Source organism: Pteropus vampyrus, unplaced genomic scaffold (genome assembly GCF_000151845.1).
Source record: "Pteropus vampyrus isolate Shadow unplaced genomic scaffold, Pvam_2.0 Scaffold213, whole genome shotgun sequence".
Classification (NCBI taxonomy): Eukaryota; Metazoa; Chordata; class Mammalia; order Chiroptera; family Pteropodidae; genus Pteropus; species Pteropus vampyrus.
The window spans coordinates 1,432,126-1,453,792 of record NW_011888994.1 but is presented as its reverse complement, the minus strand read 5'-3'; the positions used below and the strand labels follow the sequence as shown (position 1 = coordinate 1,453,792).

The window sequence follows — 21,667 nt, the reverse complement described above, 5'->3', positions numbered from 1 at the left end:
ATTTTCCAGATCTTCTTGATTCAGTCTAGGAAGATTGTATTTTTCTAAGCACTGGTCCATTTCTTCTAGGTTATTAAATTAGGTTTTAAACACTTTTTCATAGTATTCTTGTATGATCCTTTGTATTTCTGCGATGTGTGTCGTAATTTCCTCTCTTTCATCCCTGATTTTGTTTATCTGTCCTTTCTCTTTTTTCTTTAGTTAATCTAGCCAGGAGTTTGTCAGTTTTATTAATCTTCTCAAAGAACCAGCTCTTCGTTGCATTTATTTTTTCGATTGTTTTTTGTTTTCAATTTCATTTATTTCTGCTCTAATTTTGATTATTCCTTTCTTCAGCTGACTTTAGGCTTCATTTGTTCTTCCTTTTTTAGTTTTTTCAGATGGAGTGTTAGGTTGTTTATTTGGGCTTGTTCTTGTTTTTGGAGTTAGGCTTATAATGATATGAACTTTCTTCTTATGACCACTTTTGCCATGTCCCAAAAGTTTTGATATGTTGTACTATCATTATCATTCATTTCTGTATATCTCTTGATCTCTCTTGTTATTTCTTCCCTGACCCAGTTATTCTTCAGTAGCATGTTGTTTAATCTCTATGTATTTGTGGTTCTTCCTGATTTCTTTTTGCAGTTGATCTCTAGTTTCAAATCATTATGATCAGAGAATATGGTTGGTATGATTTCAACCCTCTTATATTTGTTGAGGCTATCTCTGTGTCCCAATATGTGATCAATTCTTGAGAATGTTCCATGTGCACTAGAGAAGACTGTATAAGCAGCTCTTTTGGGATGGAAGGCTCCGTATATGTCCATTAAGTCCAGTTGGTCTGATATGTCATTTAAGGATGTTATTTCCTTATTGATTTTCTGTTTGGATGATCTGTCCATATCTGACAGTGGGGTATTTAGGTCCCCTACTACGATAGTGTTTTGGTCTGTTTCTCACTTTAGTTCTGTTAGTAATTGCTTTACATATTTCGGGGCTCCCTGATTTGGAGCATAGATATTAATAAGTGTTATGTCTTCTTGCCGCATGATTCCCTTTATCATTATGAAGTGTCCCTCAGTATCTTTCTTTACCTTTTTTATTTTGAAGTCTGTTTCGTCTGATATTAGTACCACTACTCTTGCTTTTCTCTGAACGCCATTTGCTTGAAATATCATTTTCCACCCTTTCACTTTGAGTCTGTATTTTTCTTTGGAGCTGAGATATGTCTCCTGGAGGCAGCATATGGTTGGGTTTTGTTTTTTGATCCATTCTGCAACTCTGTGCCTTTTTATTGGTGAGTTCAGTCCATTTGCATTTAGGGTGATTATTGAAATATGAGCTCTTCTTATAGCCTTTTTATCTTTTGCTTTCTGGTAGCTCGGTGTTTCCATTGCTTCCTTGTCCTTGTGTTTCTGTCTTCTTTATTTTGGTTGGCTTTGGTGGGTTTTCCCTCTGGTTCTTCATGTTTTATGTTATATACTTCAGTTCTGAATCTTCTGTGTGTGGTTACCATAACAAATATGAAAAGGATAGTTATATATATACATTCGTCCATTTTCTTCTGTGCATGCTTTATTTCCATTCCCCTTTGTGAATTTGGATGTTTGAATCCTCCTCTTTTCAGTCATTGTTATCTCATTTTGTCGCTAGGTATGCTGAACGTTCATGCTGTCTTGCTCTAGCAATTCTGTTCTTATTATTTAAGCTTATAATGCCCTTTTCTTAGTAAGGATTGCACTCCTCTGCTTCTATTTGCCTGATAGTCACTTTACTCCTAATTATGTTTTTTTTTTTTTCCCCATTTTGTTTTAGGTGAGCTGACCCCTTTCAGTATTTCCTGTAGTGCAGGCCTCATAGCGAATTCCCTCAATTTTTGTATGTCTGGAAAGTTCTTAATTTCTCCTTCATATCTAAAGGAAAGCTTATTAGCTGGATACATTATTCTAGGCTGGTAGTTCCTTTCACTTAATAGTTTAAATATTTGATTCCATTCCTTTCTGGCATGTAAAGTTTGTGCTGAGAAGTCCGATGATAATCTAATGGGTTTTCCTTTATAAGTTACCATTTTCTTCTCCCTGGCTGCCCTGAGAATTCTATCTTTGTTGTTGATTTTTGATATTTTAATACAGTGTGTCTTGGTGAAGGCCTTTTTGGGTTGAGATAATTGAGTGTTCTTTTGACTTCTTGAATTCTAAGCTCCAGCTCATTCCTTAGATTTGGGAAATTCTCGTCCACTATTTGTTCAAAAACGCTTTCTAGTTCCTGCTCCTTTTTCTCGCCTCTGATAACATTCTTATGTTTCCTCTCCTAATGGTATCAGCTAGTTCTTGTATTTCTCTTTCATTATTTTTCATTCTTTACTTTCTCTCTTCTTCCTTCTGATTTATTTCTAGATTTCTTTTTTTGATATCACTGATCCTTTCCTCCATCTGGTCGACTCTATTTCCCAAGCTTGCTCTTTCATTTTTCAATTCTTGCAGTGTGTTCTTCATCTCCAGAAGTTCTTTTTGGTTATTTTTGAGGGTTTCAGTCTCCTTGCTCTGCTCATCTAGTTGTTTTTTCAATTCCTGAAATTGTTGATATGACTTGTTTCAGATCTTACTGAGTTTTTTCAGAAGGACCATCTTGGATTCTCTGTCATTTAAGTCACATATTTCTATGTCCGTAAGCTTATTTTCTGGAGATTTTCCTCTTTCTTTCTGAGATGCCTTGTCACCTTGGTTGTTCATGGTGTTTAATGGACTATTTCTCCACCTGGGCATTAATGGAAGCGTATTCTGCTGTTTTTCCAGAAAGAAAATTTATTATGTAAAGGTCTCTCTTTAGCCTGCTTCAAAGAAGGTGCTTTACTTTTGATTTCCAGTAGGTGGCATCTAAGCCTCTTGGATCCCTGCTTTATATAAAGCCTTAAAAATGCCTTGTTATTTTTGATAGATATTTAATCATGCTCGTTACCCTCAGTTTCAGTCCCTGCCAGTGTCAGCAACAGTCTCAGCAGTTTTTGCTCAGATTCCCCTGAGGCTCTGTGGTGGTCGGTCTTGGAAGGTATGGGGGGAAGGGCCCTTTGGGTTAGGAGTTGGGGGTTGTGGCTCAGCCTCAATTGCAGAACTGGGCGGGTAAAAATCAACTGTTTCTCTGTGGTCCTGTCCCACTTATCTGCTTTCTGCCCTGATGACTGGGCCCAGCCACTGGCTGCGTGGAACTCACAGCACCTCCAGGCAAGGTTGTTCAGGGAAGTCACAGCTCCTTTTCCTCTACCCCCTCCTCCTTTGGGGAGCTCTGGCTGTGAGAGGCAGCTTTTTTATTTCTCCCAGTCCACCACCTGACACCCGGGGTTCTGACCTGTGGTAGCTCTTGCGCGCAGATCCCATGCTCAGACGTGCTGGTGTGTGGTTTGGTTGTTTTTTGTTGAGTTTTAGATGTTTAGCTTATTGTTGTTTCAAGGGGAGAGATCTGAGGACGTCTCTCACTCCACCATGTTTCCCAGAATCCTTAGGAGAAGTTTTGATTAACCACATTTCTGATTGTCATTTTTTTAAATTTTTTTTTTTTTTTTGGTAAATTCAGATTTATTTGACAGATGGTTATATTTTCTCAAGCTTTATTAGTGAATGATGAAGCTCAAAATTCATAATAAGCTTTTGGTCATTTAGATAGAGATTTTTTGTCCTTCTTAAATTTTACGCCAAGTAAAAAGTTGCTAATTATCAGATACACATACAGAAATTCTTTGCCTTTATTACTCTTTCAGTTCTCATCTCTTTGTTAACTGATAACTTAGGTCTCTAAAGGATTTTAAGAATAAGCTCGTTACCCTTTCATTTAATGAATTCTTAGCTTCCAGATATGCATAGTGAACTTGAAACCCTTAAATTTTTAATTGGGTCGTATTCTGACATAACAAAGTTCATATCATAAGAATGCCTTAGTATGGAAGGTATTGCCAATTAATTCATTAGGGCTTTGTTTATCAACTCATTTTATGACTGTTCTGCTTATCACTAAATGTTAATCTACTCTATTTTAATAGAAACCGGAACTGAAGAAGTAAATCTTAGATTAGGGGCAAGAAAGCTCTTATAGCCAATATTTGTAGATACTCCTGGTTGTAGAGAAATCTTATTAATCAGTGGTTTTCTTTCATAATGAAATGATCAGTGAGAACTCTGATCATGAATTTGCACAATTAGAGTTAAGCTTAATGTCTCAGAAGAACCAGAAATGAAATCCTCTATTATGTGCTTTTTACATCAAGCTCTTTTTAAATTTCTCAATATAGCAGGTTGTACCAATTACCATTAAAAATTATTTCACAACAGTGCTAGACTTGTATAAGTGTATATATTATAAAACAGCTAAAATGATAATTTAATGGAAGATAATTTTTTAGTCTGATATTTGGCTTTGAGGATATTTAAGTAGAATAGTAACTTACGCTTTTACTACTTACTACCTAAGTAATATGGTATTTTACTTTTTTTTTTGAAATATACCATATTTTGTGGCTAGTCTCAGCAGACCTGTCATTTCAGGGCTGTTTTGTTTTCCAATTTCTATTTTATCAGCTTTTCCCTCTGCAATCTATCCCTCATAGAAGTGCTAAATTAATTTTCCTATGAGACCACTTTGCTTTGTGTGTGTGTATCACCTTCTTATATGAAGACTCTTCCTAGTGTCTGTGAACTGCAGTTCAGATTCCTTGATCTACTATATATACAGTTAGATCTGTGTTGTAATCTTATCACCTCTTATTATGTAATGAATTAATTTGTTCAGCAAATATATATAAGACCTATTATTTGCCAGTTCACAGTGGTGAATGAGACATTCAAGGTCCCAAGCTTACATTCTAGTAGTTTTTATGATCTTGGTCCTCTTGTCTTTCCTATGAGCATAACCAGAAATTCAACTTCTTCTTACCATGCCTGTTTTCTCTCAACTATACTGCAAGCTACTTGAAAGCAGAAACTACATTAGATCTCTGTCTCCAGTTCTGTGGTATCATATCGTATATAAAGGGTTTTCATTAAGTTGTGATCATAATAGGTAGGTCTTAATTTTTTTCATTGTTAGGATTATTTGATTTATAAAGTTATTACCAATATTCTAATTAACATGATCAGATAACACCGGATCACATTTCAGAACATTTAAAAATATATACAGTTGACCCTTAAAACAATGTGGAGGTTTGAGATGCTGACCCTTACACAGTCGAAAATCTGCATATAACTTTTGACTCTCCCAAAACTTAAGTTGTCCCTCAGTATCCAAAGGGGATTGGCTCCAGGACCACTCCCCACAGATCCAAAATCCATGGATGCTCAAGTCCCCTATATAAAATGGTGTAGATCAATGCATACAATTGGCCCTCTGCACCCATACACTCCCAACCATGGATCAAAAATAGTACAGGTATTTATTGAAAAAGAAAAACCTCACATAAGTGGACCTGTGTTGTTCAAACCCATATTGTTCAAGGGTCAACTTTATTGTAAATGGGATTTGATCTGATTGTTTTCTACCAGCTTTGTTTTAACCAGCAGTTTTGTGTGTGTGTGTGTGTACATATATGTATATATATGTACATGTGTGTGTACATATATGTGTACATATATGTATATGTACGTACACACACACACACACATATGTACATTTTTTTTAGGCCTCATTGAATTTGAAGAATGTGACCCTGCTAGTGCAGTTGAAGGTAAGTTGACTAGTTGTAATGTGTGGCAACTAGCTAATATCTTCTGTTTATTGAATAGATAAAAAGCGGCCTCTATCCATTGGTGTCAGTATGTCTGTGGAATGTTGTAAAAAATCAGTGTAGTTTGAAGGCCTGCAGCTATTTATGTTTACTTAATAAATAAATAATAGGTCAGCTCAAAGGATTATGTGTATTAGAATATATATTTTAAAAGATTAAATATAACATTTGTTTTCAAATATACATTGAGATTGTTTTCCCCATTGACACCCATCGTTAACTATTCTGATGTCGTAAATATGAAACTCATTACTGCATATTAATGTATAATGCTTATTCTATAGTAGGTAACATTTCAGTAATTAATGTGGTTATGCATTAATGTTAATGTTACTGTCATTCAGAATGGGTGATGATTTGAGTTGGAGAAAAGGTCTACACCCTTTCTGTTTAAATTGATGTTTTTCATAGTGTGAAACCCAAGAGATGCCTGCCGTTTTTATCATATTTTACATATCTCACTTTGTGAGCTACTAGAAATAATTTGAAAGCAAATTTCTATTTTTCCTAGACTTGCGTCAGAATTTAAAGAAATGGTTTGCTGTTGTGTATAAAGTTATTATTGGAGCAGTCAGGAGCTCTGGGGCCTAGACTTATAGTTAACTAGCTGTTTAACCGACAACAATAATGATTTACATTCTCTACTTCAACTTTCTTTATTGTAAAATGTAGAAAATAAATACCTATTCTGTGAGAATAAAAGTGTATTTGATTTTTAAAATATTATAATGTGACATGCAAATGTATGGTTTAGGGAGTTCGTTTTGCATGAAAGCAAGTACATTATTCTAAGACATCTGGATTCTCATCCTGGCTGTAGTGTTCACTAGTTGTGTAACACTGACTTAAAAAAAATAATAATAATAACCTTGAGTTTTCTCATCTGTAAGATGAGAAGTTAGCTTAGGTGTACTCTAGTTCGCAAGGAGTAAGCAGCTAAGTTTTAAGAGCTGAATTCCATCAACAATTAATAGCATGACTGACCTTTAAAAAATAATTTGTCATGCAAGAAGAGGAAGAACTACTATATCAGGCAAAACAAAGATGATATTTGTTCCTGTGTAAGTTATGGTAGGACCCACTTATAACACTTTATATTAGAGATAATATATGGACAAAAGAATGCCTCAAGTTTTCCATGTCATACTATTAATGGATCTGTTGTGTCATCTTGTTTAAAAAAAATAATAACACATTTATATTTTATGACCCTCTACATAGGAAACATGATTTGATCTTTAAAGCAAAATCTAATATAGTGAATAATGTACTTTCTTTTCAGTTTTAAGATATCTGCCAATGCTTACTTTGCTTGAGGTGACTTGGAGAAGACAGAAGAAAAGAGAATTTTATTGATCAAGTGAATGTTCTATAACCTTTTGGTGAATAATGGACTATATTATGTTAACATAAAAGTCTAAAAAGACTATAACTCTGATTTAAATATTAGAGTTTAGTATACTTTTATTTCTTTTCATCCAAATATAGTATCAACAGTTACGAGCAAATTGTGTCAAGATATGTTTATATTTATCAGGAACAATTATGTTTCTGTAACAACATACATTTGTTTTAAGGTATAAAACCAAGGAAAAGGAAGACTTTTGGTTTGCCAGGAATAATTAAAAAGGAAAAGGATGCTGAATCTGTGTAAGTATATTAAATATACTCAAAATATTCTCTGTTATAAATATTAAGACTTATTTTGAATTTAAAGAGGAAAAATTCTCTTGGAAATAACAAAGTATATATATATCTGAGGTGTGAAAAATACAAACTTTTCTAAATTCATTTTCCACCTCCCCTGCTTTTAGTTAAAAGTATTAACTTTTCTTATTTTAAAATTTCGATATGAAAGCTTTAATGTCTTAAAATTGAAGCTTTAAAACTTTAAAGATACTCTTATTTTATAAAACGATACATGCATATTTTGAAAAGTTAAAAATGCAAACTAAAAATTCTTCTAAGTTTTAATGCCTAAAAAATACTCATAGTCAACAATTTGATGAAAATCCTTTCAGACAACTCTAAGCATTTAGGCACATAGTTATACATGTACAGATGCTATTTGATTTACAATGGAGGTATGACCTGATAAAACCATCATAAGTTGAAAATATTATAAGTTGAAAATACTTTTACTACACCTAACCTACCAAACATAGCTTAGCCTAGCCTACCTTAAACGGGCTCAGAACACAATATCCAAAAAACACTGGCAATACAGTACAGATGGTCCTTCATTTAACGATGGTTCAGTGTATGGTTTTTCAACTTTACGGTGGTGCAAAAGCATTATGCATTCAGTAGAAACCATACTTTGAATTTTGGTCTTTTTCCGGGCTAGCAGTATGCAGTACTCTTGTGATGATGGGCATTGGCAGCCCAGCCACAGCTCCTAGTCAGCCAAATGATCTTGAGGGTAAATAGCCAACACTCTACAGTGTACTGTATTGCTAGTGTTTTTTGGATATTGTGTTTTTGTATCCTGTCGTGTCTACAAAATGCCCAATCTGTGTCTCCTCCTTTTGGTGAGAAGAGGAGATAGGCAATTATTTTTTAGATAAAACTCAAGATACTTTTCCAACTTTAGGCTGATGTAAGTATTCTGAGCATGTTTAAGGTGTAGGCTAGGCTAAGCAATGATGTTTGGTAGGATAAATGTATTAAATGCATTTTCAACTTACGATGGGTGTATTGGGGCATAACCCCATCGTAAATCAAGGAGCATGTGTACACTGTAGAGTATCGGTTGAAGAGTGTTTTAAGTTGAACCATCGTAAGTCAGACACCATGTGTATACACAAGTGGAAAATGTTAAACGTGGGAGAAAAAAGCTCTAATATATTTTCAGTATCTAAATTAGTCATATTTAGATGGAGGATGGAGTATAAATTCTGTTTACCTCTTTTAAAAAATAAATTAGTGTGCAAAGAATACATAACATACAAGAAATTCAACTAGTATTAGCTAAGTGAGGTTTTCTACCTTGGCTACACATTCGAACTACCAGGGAAATTAAAATAAATATATCTATGCCAGGCTCCATCTCAGACCAATTAAACTAGAGTCTTGAGGCCCCAGCAGTTTTTTGTTTTGTTTTAAGCAGCCTTTGTGGTTCCAGATATATACCTGGGACTGAGAATCATTGAGCTGTGATTAACTAGAGGCAAACTGGAATGAAAGAATTCTTTCTTTCTGTAATTACTCAACCCGTTTATACTGAAGAGACACTAATTTAAGTCTTGAGTGATTTGTTGACTCAGTAACATTGGCTGAAAATTTGTGAAAATCCTTACTTCTCTAGTATATTCAGCCTCTAATGGGTTTTAATATTTTGGGCACTTGGTGTTTGCAATATAAGAGAACAGTTTGTGCTTTCAGTGTTTTTGTCTCCTACCTAGTTATGTTCTTATCATCTGACTTTCTCAGAATTTCTGCTGTTTTCAGTGTCTGTTTCTTCACCCCACCCAAGAGGTATTTGGTTAACAAATTAAGACCAGTTGCAAAGTGATTTATATCTATAGTTTTCATCTCTTCTGCAAATGTCCTTTTTGAGCCTTTAGGAAAGGAGTATTTTGCTAAGGGGATGGAACCTAATTCCTTTTTATAACATTGGAAATACATTTTGAAATCTAGTTAATTGAGAAGGTTGGTCTTTATGTTTGTTTTACATTTACAGTAATAGTTTTTGCTAGTTTATATCCAAATTCATATTTATCAGTTAAGTGATAAAACACCAGTTCTGAACTACATATTACATTAGACTAGAAAACTATTCCAGCTGGAAGTCTAACTAATTTACATAGAGAAAAGTGGTTTTGACTTTCATATACACTAACTTATAGAAAGTACTGTATTTTAAAAACTTCAGTACAATACTTTTCTTAAAAAGTTTTTAAAATTTTTATTTTAAAATGTTATTTACCAATGAGTATAAATATGGACTTTTTTTTTTTTTTAAGCTGAGCTTTCTTCTTTGAAGGAATTTTTTAAAGATATTTTCTCTCCCTGAAGAATTAAAAGCCACTAGAAATCTTTGTAGGACTTACAGCTTCCTTAATATGATTCATGTGTATGTTCATAGAAAAGAAGTACTTTTGAACGTAGTTTTAAAAATACTTGTATTTTATTTTGTCATGTATTATAAGTATAGGAATGCTTTCTTTTGAATTTTAAAATCATTCAGTATATTTTAAATTGCATAATAAGATTTCTCTAAATACTTTCATAAAATTTAAGTAAAAGTTATGTTTAAACACCAAGGTAAACACGTTCATATAGTAGTATTATCAGATAGTCCTAATAGTCGAATATTTCTATATTTTTTTTGTTTTACTAGAGAATGCCCTGATGCAGATTCACTGGTAAGTAGATTTTACTTCGGTATAAACAATTTAAATGAGCTGTTTCCATTAGGAAATAGCAGCATATTTCGGTTGAGTTGTTTAATATAAATCTTTTCAAGAAAAATACTAACTATGAATGTAAATTCACTATTGAAATTATTTTACAGATTTATTTTTGGGTTTATATTGCCAGATGCTTTCCTATTAAATAGAAGGTATTTCTAACTACCTTTGAAAAGTGGACATTTTACTTTTAGAATTGGAGTGGTGCCATAGTAAATTGCTATTTCTTGGGAAATATGTCAAATCTCAAATCTGCGTACTTTATTTTAAAATGTGATGCTCTTAGATCTTTTAAAATAGTACTATTTTTGCTTATGTATTTAAGTTTTAAGAGATTGTTGTTTTAGAAAAAATAACAGCAACCATGTTTAGTCTTTTCTGTGCTTTTTGTTTTAAAGAAATTTTGTTTCTATTTTTTATTTAAATATATTTCATGATATATAATTAAAGAAAACATAAAATGGAGCTCCCTGTAGTTACAATGGGAGAGTAGATTTACCAAATGGTGTAGTATGTAGACACACAAATTGTTCATTAGATACCAGTCAAGTTGATAAATGCAGTAGAGTTAAGCTATTCATCTCTTTTGTGCTTTATTCTTGCTTTCATAACTATTGTTTCTTTTGGCCCAAAAACATTTTGATTTTTTTCACAGCATAATGGTGTATCAAATAAAGACCTAGATATTTTGTGAAGCATTGTGTTTTATATTAATTAAAACTAGTATTTTCGTTTCATACTTAAGCTTTAAAATAATAGAACTATGATTGGTTAAATTTGTAGAGAAAATAATGAAATAGACTTCTAATGAGCTCTAGGAATCATCAGAGTGTTTTGGGGGTTAGGACATTTATCTTACCACTTGTCTGTTTTGATACCCTTGGTTTACTAATTAATGAAAAAGCAGATGTATTTGGCATTTACTTTTAGTACTCATGCATTTTATTTCTGAATTATGTATAGCATTTATTTGATGATTGCAGTATTGTATAAAATCCTTTAATACTTCATGTTTTATTTTATATAAACTCCCTTAAAATATTTTTAATTCTCTCAGCTCATTGAAACTATTCTGTAATGGTCAGTGTTAAATAATTTTGGACTTTAGCCAGTACATATCTGTAATTAGTAAAGGGCTTTTAAAGAGGACACAAAATTCTTACGCCATATAAGAAATGATTGATAAATCTATGTAGAAATGAAAAACTTATAAAATTTGAAAAAATACACCAAAGAAGAATTTGAATAACTAAAGATAAATTGACAGAATGTATTTGCAAGACATGTAACAAGGGGCTAATTACTAAAGTTTTTATACAAATCAATATAAAAGGTAAGCAAGCACTCCAGTAGGAAAAGGGCATTAAAATAAACAGTCAATTTTCATTTGGAAAAAAAAGGGCGAATAACCATAACAAATGTTAAACATAGTAGTCTCATTCTGGGGCAAATTAGAAATTACTATGTTCACCTATCATATTGGCCAAAGTTTTGCTACATTCATACGGTTGGTCGAAATGTTAATTGGTACAGTCTGTCTTGTGGATAGTTTGGCAGTATCTCCCTAAATAAGAAATGCATCTTCTTTTTGATCCTGCAGTCCTACTGCTAGTGGTTTACTGTTATGTCTATATTTATAAACTTGTATATGCTTCAAGATACATGTATATATAGAGGGGGAGGGAGAGAGAGGTAGAGATATGTTTATTTCAACATTGTTTATATTAGAAAAAAACTGGAAAAACTAAAGCATTCATCAAAATAGTATTGGTTAAATAAATTATTAAGCATTCACTTGATGAAGTAACAGTTAGATATTCACATAGAATTACATTGCTCTGTGTCTACTGACATGGAAAAACCTTACTAAATAAAAGCAAATATGATCTTTTAAGTAATTGCTGTTTTTAAAATATAAATGTGTGGCTACAGTAGTCCCCCTGCCCCCTTATCCACAATTTTGCTTTCTGCGGTTTCAGTTACCTGCATTTAGCTGTGGTTAGAATGGAAAATTCCAGAAACAAACATTTCATAAGTTTTAAATTGTGTGCCATTCTGACTAGTGTGATGAAATCTCATGCTGTCTTGCTCCTTCCTGGGATGTGAATCATCCCTTTGTCCAGTGTATCCAGGCTTTATACGTTGCCTGTCCATTAGTCACTAAATAGCTATCTTGGTTATCAATTTGACTGTCGGGATGTCACACTGCTTGTGTTCAGGTAACCCTTATTTTACTTAATAATGCCACATTCACATAACTTTTTTTGCATTATTATGTTATAATCTATTTTATTATTGTTATTAATCTCTTACTGTGCCTAATTTATAAACTAAACTTTTATTATACATATGTATGTATATATAGGAAAAAAATGTATATGTAGTGTTCAGAACTATCATGCATCCACTGGGGGTCTCAGGACATACCTCCCTCAGATAAGGGGAAGAACACTAGTGCATATGTATTCTCTTTTTAAAAAAAGAATGAACTGCAAGACATTTGCGGTTACCTTTGGGGAGAAGGATTACCATGGTGATAAGCAGGAAAAGGTGGCTTTCATTTTTTGTTGTTTCCCTTTATTTATGGCTAGTCTCACTAATTACTTTAAAAAGCATCAATAGGCAACCTTGGTAAGGAAATTGTTTATTTTGTTTCTTTTTTAAAAAGGTCTGTGTAATTTAAAAAATTATTTTGAGGTACTGCATCTTTTGAAAGTTGACCAAGGAAGTGTGAATTACTCTTTTCTTTTGGTTTTGGCTAGTTTCTCCATTCCAGAGACATTGAGAAACATTCCATTAACTTGGAAGCTCTATTCGAAGATTTTTTTTCTCCCAATCATTAGCACTATCCACCAAAATACCTCTAAAGTGAATTTAACTGCTCTTTTCTTCTCCATACTGCTTTTGCCTTAGTGCTTTGCTCTAGCAGTGTAGGGCCCTAATACAAAAATTATGGGTTGAATGGACCAAGGTATAAATAGGTAATGTGTTAGTTTTTGTTAATATCAAGTTTCTATAGGTCTAGCATTAAAAACCTAGTACACTGAGAATCATTGCTTTTATTTAAAAACAAGCTAACAAACTTTATTTTGAAAGAATTATCAATTTACATAAATAGGTTGCAAAGATAGTACAAAGCAATCCTGTGTACCTTTCACCCTGTTTCTCCTGGTGGCAATCAGGAGGTAACTAGGATTTTGACACCAGCACAGTCAGAACAAAACATTTCCCTTACCGTAAGCATCTTTCATGTTGATTGCCTTTTTACAGCCACTTCTCTTACATCCCCACCGTATCAACCTCTGGCAACCATTAATCTTTTCTCCATTGTTATAATTTTGTCATTTCAAGAATGTTATCTAAGTGGAATTATAACGTATGTACCTTTTGAGATTGGCTTTTTTCAAAAACAGCATAGTTCTCTGGAGATTCATCCAGGTTGATATGTGCTTGAATAGTTTATTCCTTTTTATTGCTGAATGGTATTCTGTGGTATAGATATACCAAAGTTTGTTTTACCATTCACCTATTGTAGCACAATTTAGTTTTTTTCAATTTTGGCTATTAGAAATAATTTTCTTTGAACAGTTGTGTACAGGTTTTTACATGCATGTAATGTTACTCTCTGACCATGGTAATTTTCTTCTGAAGTCTCTTTTTACCTAATAGTAAGACAGCTTCTCAACCTTTTTTATTTTTTCTTAATGTTTGCATGATACATTTCCCATCCTTTTACTTTTAACCCCCCTATGTTATGTTTGTAATGAGTTTCTTGTAGATAGCACATAGTCAGGTCATTTTTTTTAATCCATTCTGCCAATCTCTGTCTTTTGTTATATTTGGACCGTTTATATTTAATTATTGGCATGTCAAGACTTAAGTCTGCCATTTTATTTTTTGTTTTCTGTTTGTTCCTCTGTTCATTTTCATTTTTTCTTTTTTCCTGCCTTCCTGTAGTTCATTTGAATCTTTTCTAGAATTCCATTTTGACTTACAGTTTTTGAGCATATCACTTTGTATAGCTATTTAAATGGTTGCTCTGGGTCACTCTCCAGTACCTTGATAGAGTTGTTTATATATTTTGACCAGAGTTTATAGTTGTATTCTGCAGGAAGTTAATCCAAAAGCAGCTTACCCAGTCCTATAGAAAACAAATCAGTATTATTTTTTAAATTACTACATCATACTATATAGTATATTATAAACAAATTTAAAAGTAGCGTCAGCAAATTTCAGGTAGAATATCTAGGGAATGAAATATCTGGTATATTTCTAGGGTACTGGGAATAAAAATAAAGTATTTTGAAAACAATTTTTATTCTGATTTCTAATGAATCCACATTTGGCAAAGTTTAAAGTATTTAAAAGTATTACTTGCATATTAGCAAGTAATATGTAAAACTCAAAGTACTCTACTTCTAGAGTCATAACTATATCACTGGTCATGTTTTTATCTATGGAATCTACTATTCACCCTGTATTAGATTTTTTACTTCTAGACTTTAATCTGGTCTATTGACTCACTGCTGGCTCCAGTTAACTCAGTTTGGAAGCTGCAGCCATGTAAATTCTGCTCTTAGTTCTCCTTGACCTTGCACTGTGCCAGACTGTCAGATTAGCAATCTTTTATATTCCTTTCCTCTTGCTGAGCAAGTGATTGGAGGAAGAATGGCAAACTTCACCAGTAGAAAGATATTGGCTGCCCAATTACAACTGATACCCTGGCATTTCTTAATAGTCTTATTTCATTTAAAAAACTTTTTATTTGGAAATACCTTCTAACTTTCAAAAAGTACAAGACTAAAGTAGTACAAAGGACACTTCTCTACCCGTAACTTTTTACTACCATTCATTTTAACATTTGCGTTCTCTCTACATATGTGCATGTGTTTAGGTATGTGAATATTTTTTTTCTGATCCATTCAAGCATAAATTATATACATTATGGCCCTTTATACCTAAATATCTAAGTGTATATTTTCTAAAAGGAATATTCTCTAACTTAATTACAAAAGCATACTTAGAGAAGTATCTCTCCCTCCTGTATTCCTTCTACTTCATCATCCTGCCTTGTAGATAACCAACTTTGTAGATATCTATGTTTTAAAAAAATTTTTTTTTTACTTATACTATATATGTTCTTTTGTACTTTTTTTTTAGTTAGCAGTATTTCCTAGAAGTCACTCCATGTCATGGAAACCCTTCTCCTCTTTTTTAAAATAGCTTCATAATACTGTTTTGTATATGTAATATACTTTATTCAACTATGCTTGGATATTTAGGTACTTTCCAATAATTTTGAATTACAGATAATCTTTGATGAATAACTTTGTTGTATCTATATTTTAAATTGTTGGGGGTGTGTCTTTGGGGTAAATTCCTTGAAGTGGAGTTCCTGGGTGGAAGAGTAAACATATATGTATTTTTGTTAGATATTGTTAAATTTCTCTCTGTAGAGATTGTACTACAGTAATTTCTCAATGTTGTTGCTAGGTTTTGCAGCTTTAAGTGAAACTATGTATAATGAAATCAATTTTACCATAGGCTGATTGATATAAACAAGAGTTAAGTTACTATGGCATCTCATCAATATTATAACAAAACAACCATATTTGAGGAACTGCTGTATTTTGTATTTATACTAGCAAGTATTAAAGTACATTTTGCCACAACTTTGCCGCCAGAAGGTATTTGAAAGCTTTTGAATTTTTGCCAGTCTCATCAAGTAAGACATAGTAGTATTTTAGTATAATTTTAATTTTTTTAGAAGCCTTTTTTGTTGTTGTTCTGCATTTTTTATATATATTTCCATTTATTTAAGCTATCAATCCTCTGATTTTACCACCTCCCTTCCCTAGACACATACAGTCTTGTGCTTTTATTTCTTTACTTTGAAAATTTGGGTGAAAATTTGGTTATCCACAGAACTGCTGGCATTCCTACCCAAATACTGTTTTTGCGGTGTTTCTTCTGTTTCATTTTGCAGTGCTTTTCTATTTCAGACATCCGACTGATGGAGTATGATTTAAAACTAACTAAAAGATGTAATTTCCCCACAGTGTTATAATTTTATTAACTCGTTGATATTTGATAAATTATATAGCCCTTCAGTAATAGTCAAGGCTATTTTGTTAATCTCTAATATTTTTGTAGTTGGAGCCATCATTAAAGTTTTTTTTCTTCTTCCCATAGAACATTCCCGATGTAGATGAAGAAGGCTATAGTATAAAACCAGAAGCAAATCAAAATGATATCCTTTTATCATCTGGATATTCTTATGGATTGTGTTGGCATATAAGTAGACAGTTAAAACAATTATTTAATAAAGAATATTCAAAATTTTAATTATAAAATATGACTATTCGTTTGACATGTATTTGTTAATATTATAATGTAGTATAATGTAGTTATATTTCTGTTAAAGTACATCTCTTAAAGGTTTTTGTTCTTTTTTATAAATGTGTGAAAACTGATTATGCATTAAGATGATTTGAAAACTAAATTTTTTAACTGATACTCACATACCAAAGAGAACCATTTCTACTCATCTAGTGATTCTGATTCTGAAGATGAAGAACCAAAGAAGTATCGGATAGAAATCAAACCTATGCATCCAAATAACTCACATCACACAATGGCTTCTTTGGATGAATTAAAAGTATCTATAGGAAATATAACACTCTCCCCAGCAGTATCTGTAAGTACTAAAATGTATAAGTTTGTACTCCTTATGTAGAAGCTTTTTTTTTTTAGTACCTCATCTATCTGCCTCTGGTTAATTTTAGGAATAATAAAAATTAAAACATCACTTAGAAATAGTTAAGTATGTTAGATGAGGAAGTGTTTAATTTATAATATTTTATTTTTATTCAAATTTATTGAGATATTATATAGTTGATAATTTTTACTACAGGCAGATGAACTTATGAGTTTGGCTTAGTTTTGCTTCCTTTTGAAAGTGTTTTACAAAGTAAGCAAAAATGTAGAAAACCCACTATTTTTGCCAGTTGTTATATTTTATAAATAGTGCTGTGTATCAGGCAGAATTTTGTGAACTGGCAGTATTGATCCTTTTTTTTTTTAATTAAAAAAAAAATGTTAAATTTAAATTAGTTTCAAGTATACAGTACATTGCTTAGACATCTATATAGTTCATAAAATGGCAGTATTAATCTTTTCCTCATCTAATTTTAAAATTTTTGTCCATATTTTATAAACTGTATAAAAAGGGAATTCTGTAAAAATGAATTTAAAGATTATATCTTTGCATTTTTTTTCTGGTTGCTAAAACATGTTTTCCCATACTTTTCATAGAAAAGGCAAAGATACAAATTCTTAGTGATAATGATTAATTCCTCAATTCTAAGGTGCCATACTTAAAAAGTTTTGAGGGAGAAAAAAATCATAATATATCTTTCCATTGATGTCATACTCTAAAAAATGTATCTTAGAATGACATTTAGTATATCTGTACATGCTCATCATAATTGATATCAAATCTGTTCTCCTTGATAATGGAGAATAAAAGTTCTCATTTTATATTATTTAATTATATATTTTAAGTAGTCTACATATATTTGTTTCGATAAAAGTTCTTTTCTCTCAGTCATGCACTTTTAGAATTTAATTTTAGAACTTTTTTTTCCACCAAAAAGATTTGTGAAGTGAGGTTTTATTCTATTCTTATTAGTTAACAGTAAGATTAATGCCAAGATTAAATTATGGTGTGTGTATATATATATATATGTGTGTGTGTGTGTATATATATATATATATATATGAAGTAGAAAGTTGTGAAACCATTAAAACTTTTTATTGTCTGAGAGCATAACTAATTTAAAATGTGTATATAAATAAATAAAAGCCTAGAGGAACATACATCAAAATGTTAAATAAGCATTTATCTCTGGGTGGTAAGATCATTGATAGTTTTAAATTTTCTCCTTTGTGCTTGTCTTTTCTGTTCGTTACAAAACAGTGAACGTGTATTACTTTCATGCTCAGAAAATAAATAATAAAGTTTTTCATTGTTAATGTTGGGTGTGAAAAGAAGATATTGTGAGTATATTTCATTGCCCAGTTTGCTTATCTAGCTTAAGTATTTTTCCCCCAACAATGTATGTATTTAAGGTGTAGAGATTTTAAGTATGATTCAGAAGGGAGTAGAAAAATTATTACAGCTGGAAAATATATTTTGAATTCTAAAATGAACACTATGTCTTTTTTTTCCCTTCCATGCACTGTAATAGAGACACAGCCCAGTAAGTACAAGATTTTATATTTTTGCCTATTGACTTAAAAAAAAAATAATGACTGTCATGTTTGAACATTGATTTTAAAATATTTATTAAGTTTTTTAAATTAGCGAGTCATAGTAAGTTGCTTCAGGTGTTAATAGTTTAATATTTGAAGACATTTTATTGAATGTTAAAGGTACATGTATTACTATTCTTTACTAGAAAACAAACTACTGCAAGTTTTTTATATATTTATATGTAAATACAGTTTATATTTGAGCAGATATACTAAAACAACTTAAAATTAGGTTCCCAGTATTAATGTTTTACTAAATATTTATTATCAAATTAAATTATTTGTTTAATGGCACTTAGTCTTTGCATTTCTTTTTTAGGTACAGATGAATCAGAATTCATCTAGTAAGTTTGACATTTAAATTGATTATTTTATGTCTATTGAAATTTATCAGGCAATTTGCTAATAAACTTATATCCTTACATATGTAGTTATAGAAATAATAGTCTTTTCTCATCATGAGCCTTAAAAACCGACTTAAAAAGGATACTTATAACAGAGGACAATTTATATTATTTTTTACCATTGAGACGTGCCTGATACTTTAATATATGGCTACCTTTTTCTGAAATCAACAAAGCCAAAGAGTAACCTCTGATTAAAAATGTTAAACTATTTGTTATAACTTTGCCTTGTGAGCCAGAGGCATTTATAAGATGAGTAAGCTTTAGCTTTACCTATTATTAAGTCATATCACAATTGCAATTTCTATTATGTGATTTTTAGTATAGCAGTTTAATTATATTGAAAACATTTTTGGGTTAACACCTTGTGCTGAATTTTGCATTAAAATTAACAAGAGTTGTGGGAAAAAGTTGAGGCAGCTCACTCAAAAGCTATGCAATTTTGTAAAAATGCTTAATAAAAACTTCAATATTAATCTTAAAAATTCTACCTCAATTAAAAAGACCTGTTAAATTCATGATAAATACCAAATTAAAAGTAGGAATTTTTTAAAAAAGGAATGGAGAGTAGCTTGATAATAGGGGATGTGAGGAAAATGAGGATAAAAGAGGCTACCGACTTACAGATGAGGGCAAAATGCAAAAAGAGAACAGCACAGTAAGCGCTTTGAGGCAGAACATGCCAAACTAAGCCAAATGGGAGAATATGGTATTAATGGGCATCTTGTACAGTGTGGTATTCCTCATAGTTTGCTGCAGTTACCTCTGTTGATGTCTTTTACATTCATCAGTTACTGCTTGATGATGCAAAACATTAAGTTGCAGAGCAAATTGCTTATGAACCAACATGACTTTTATATTATTGATGCTTTTCCCCTGTGTACTAGTTGCTTATGAAATGATTCGCAATACAATGCAAAAGGTAGCAAAACAGACTATCTTGTAAATAAATGACTGTTGGCTCTAGGTTGTTATACAAATTTTAATATTCTATAAAATAGGATGTCCTTCAGGAGTTGCAAACTACTTTTGGTCAATATAATAATCACTAATAATCTGAGAACTGGAAAAATGCTTTCACGATTCATCAGTTAAAATTCTTGAGCAATACTTGCATGTTTAAACATTTGTTCTAATTTTTAAAGTTACAGCCTATATTTTTCTCCTCTGAAGAGCAGTTTTAATAAATGTGAGAGTTTAGTTGACTTACATAATTTCTCAACAAAGATGTTAGAAGAAATAAAATTTAGCAGGAATTCAGCTATTAATATCCTTAAACACAATAGAAAACTTATTAAAGCCTTTTCTTTACTTCATATTTATTTATATTTTATTAATTCCAGAATTTTAAAATTGTTTATAGTGAGATGTGTACATTGTTTATAGTCATTAAAATATTTATTGCCAATTATGAATTGTTCATATTTTAATTCTTTAATTAGGTGAAGAATTAACAAAATCAAAATCATTTGCTGCATCCAATGAGTAAGTTCCACATTAAATTTTTTAAAAAGTACTTTATTTTTTTAGAGCATTTTTAGGTTCACAGCAAAATTGAGTGGCAGGTACAGAGGTTTTACACGTACTTTCTGCCCCAACATATGCTCAGCCTCCCCCAGCAAAGTAGCACATTTGTTACAGTTGATGAACCTACCTACACTGACACATCCCAGTCACCCAAAGTCCAAGGTGTAGGTTAGTGTTCCTTTTCGTGTTATACATCCTTTGAGTTTCGACAATGACGTATCTACCATTGTAGTATATAAAATAGTTTCACTGCCCTAAAAAGCCTGTGACCTTCACTTGTTTATTCTTCTCTTTCTACTACATTAACAAATTTTAAATATTTTGTTTTTTAGAGTTTTATTATCTTTGCTATTTCAATTCTAGTAGGGTATTGTTAATTATCCTGTCTTCTAAACGGTCAGATGCCATGTGGATTTTTTAGTTGTTTTAATTATTTCTCATTTGACAGTATTCTTTTTATAATGTTAACAGTCCATTCAACTGTATTTGGCTTTGATTGCCTCACCACTTCTAAATGATACTATCCCAAGTTCATACATGTCTGTATTTCAACCAGTTATTCTCATGGAAATTTTCTTACTTTTTTCCTTCACTTTTGGGTGTGACCTTGTAAAATAGACTGTATATTTCATGAACTTTAAATTGAGGAAGTGTCACAAGTTGAAAAAGCAGAAGGATGGAAGGCATGTTGCCAGGTGTTCTTAAAAAGAAAAAATATTTTAAGCCAGTGTTGCATGGGTCCTTTTTCATTTCTGTATCTATCAATTTTTTTTTCATGAATAAAAGTAGGCTTAATTAATGGATAATTAAATAATAAATGGGTAGTTTAAAATTATTAGATACTTTGAAGCTATGCACTAATTGAGTATAGGGTGGTGTTTTGATTTATAATTTTTAAAGATAAGTTTTTTAGTGTTTTAAAACTTTGTTTTTAGGAATCGTTTATGCAGTTGTGACTCTTAAGCTTTATCATACAGAAGTAGTGTGTATCCATGTTAGGTGCATGTTGAGATGCTAGATATGTGCTTGTAGGTAATTATAATGTTTTTATTATATAGTGGGCCTGTTTTCTAAGATTTTGAAAAAAATATTTAAAAAATGACAGTTCGATAACATTAAAATATTGTTTTAATTAGGGATTAATCTCTTTTTTACCTTAAATATATACAATTTTTGTCTGTCATACCTCAATAAAGCTGGAAAATGTTAATTTAAAAAAAGTGGTGGCAAAGGTCAGGTGCTCCTCTAAATTAGGC

At 31.6% G+C, this 21,667-nt stretch overlaps 1 protein-coding gene across 5 annotated transcripts in view; it reads left to right on the top strand.

Moving 5' to 3' along the window:
- The window catches only part of FCHO2 (FCH domain only 2), a 105,066-nt gene that overhangs the window by 52,659 nt on the left and 30,740 nt on the right, over nt 1–21,667 (top strand). For all 5 annotated transcript variants that reach the window (XM_011372725.2, XM_023538131.1, XM_023538130.1 and 2 more), the window contains 8 exons: nt 5,651–5,695; nt 7,333–7,405; nt 10,098–10,122; nt 16,360–16,417; nt 16,689–16,864; nt 18,417–18,428; nt 18,800–18,824; nt 20,327–20,369. In XM_011372725.2, coding sequence (XP_011371027.1) covers nt 5,651–5,695; nt 7,333–7,405; nt 10,098–10,122; nt 16,360–16,417; nt 16,689–16,864; nt 18,417–18,428; nt 18,800–18,824; nt 20,327–20,369 — 457 coding nt within the window. The remainder of the gene's footprint in view (nt 1–5,650; nt 5,696–7,332; nt 7,406–10,097; nt 10,123–16,359; nt 16,418–16,688; nt 16,865–18,416; nt 18,429–18,799; nt 18,825–20,326; nt 20,370–21,667) is intronic.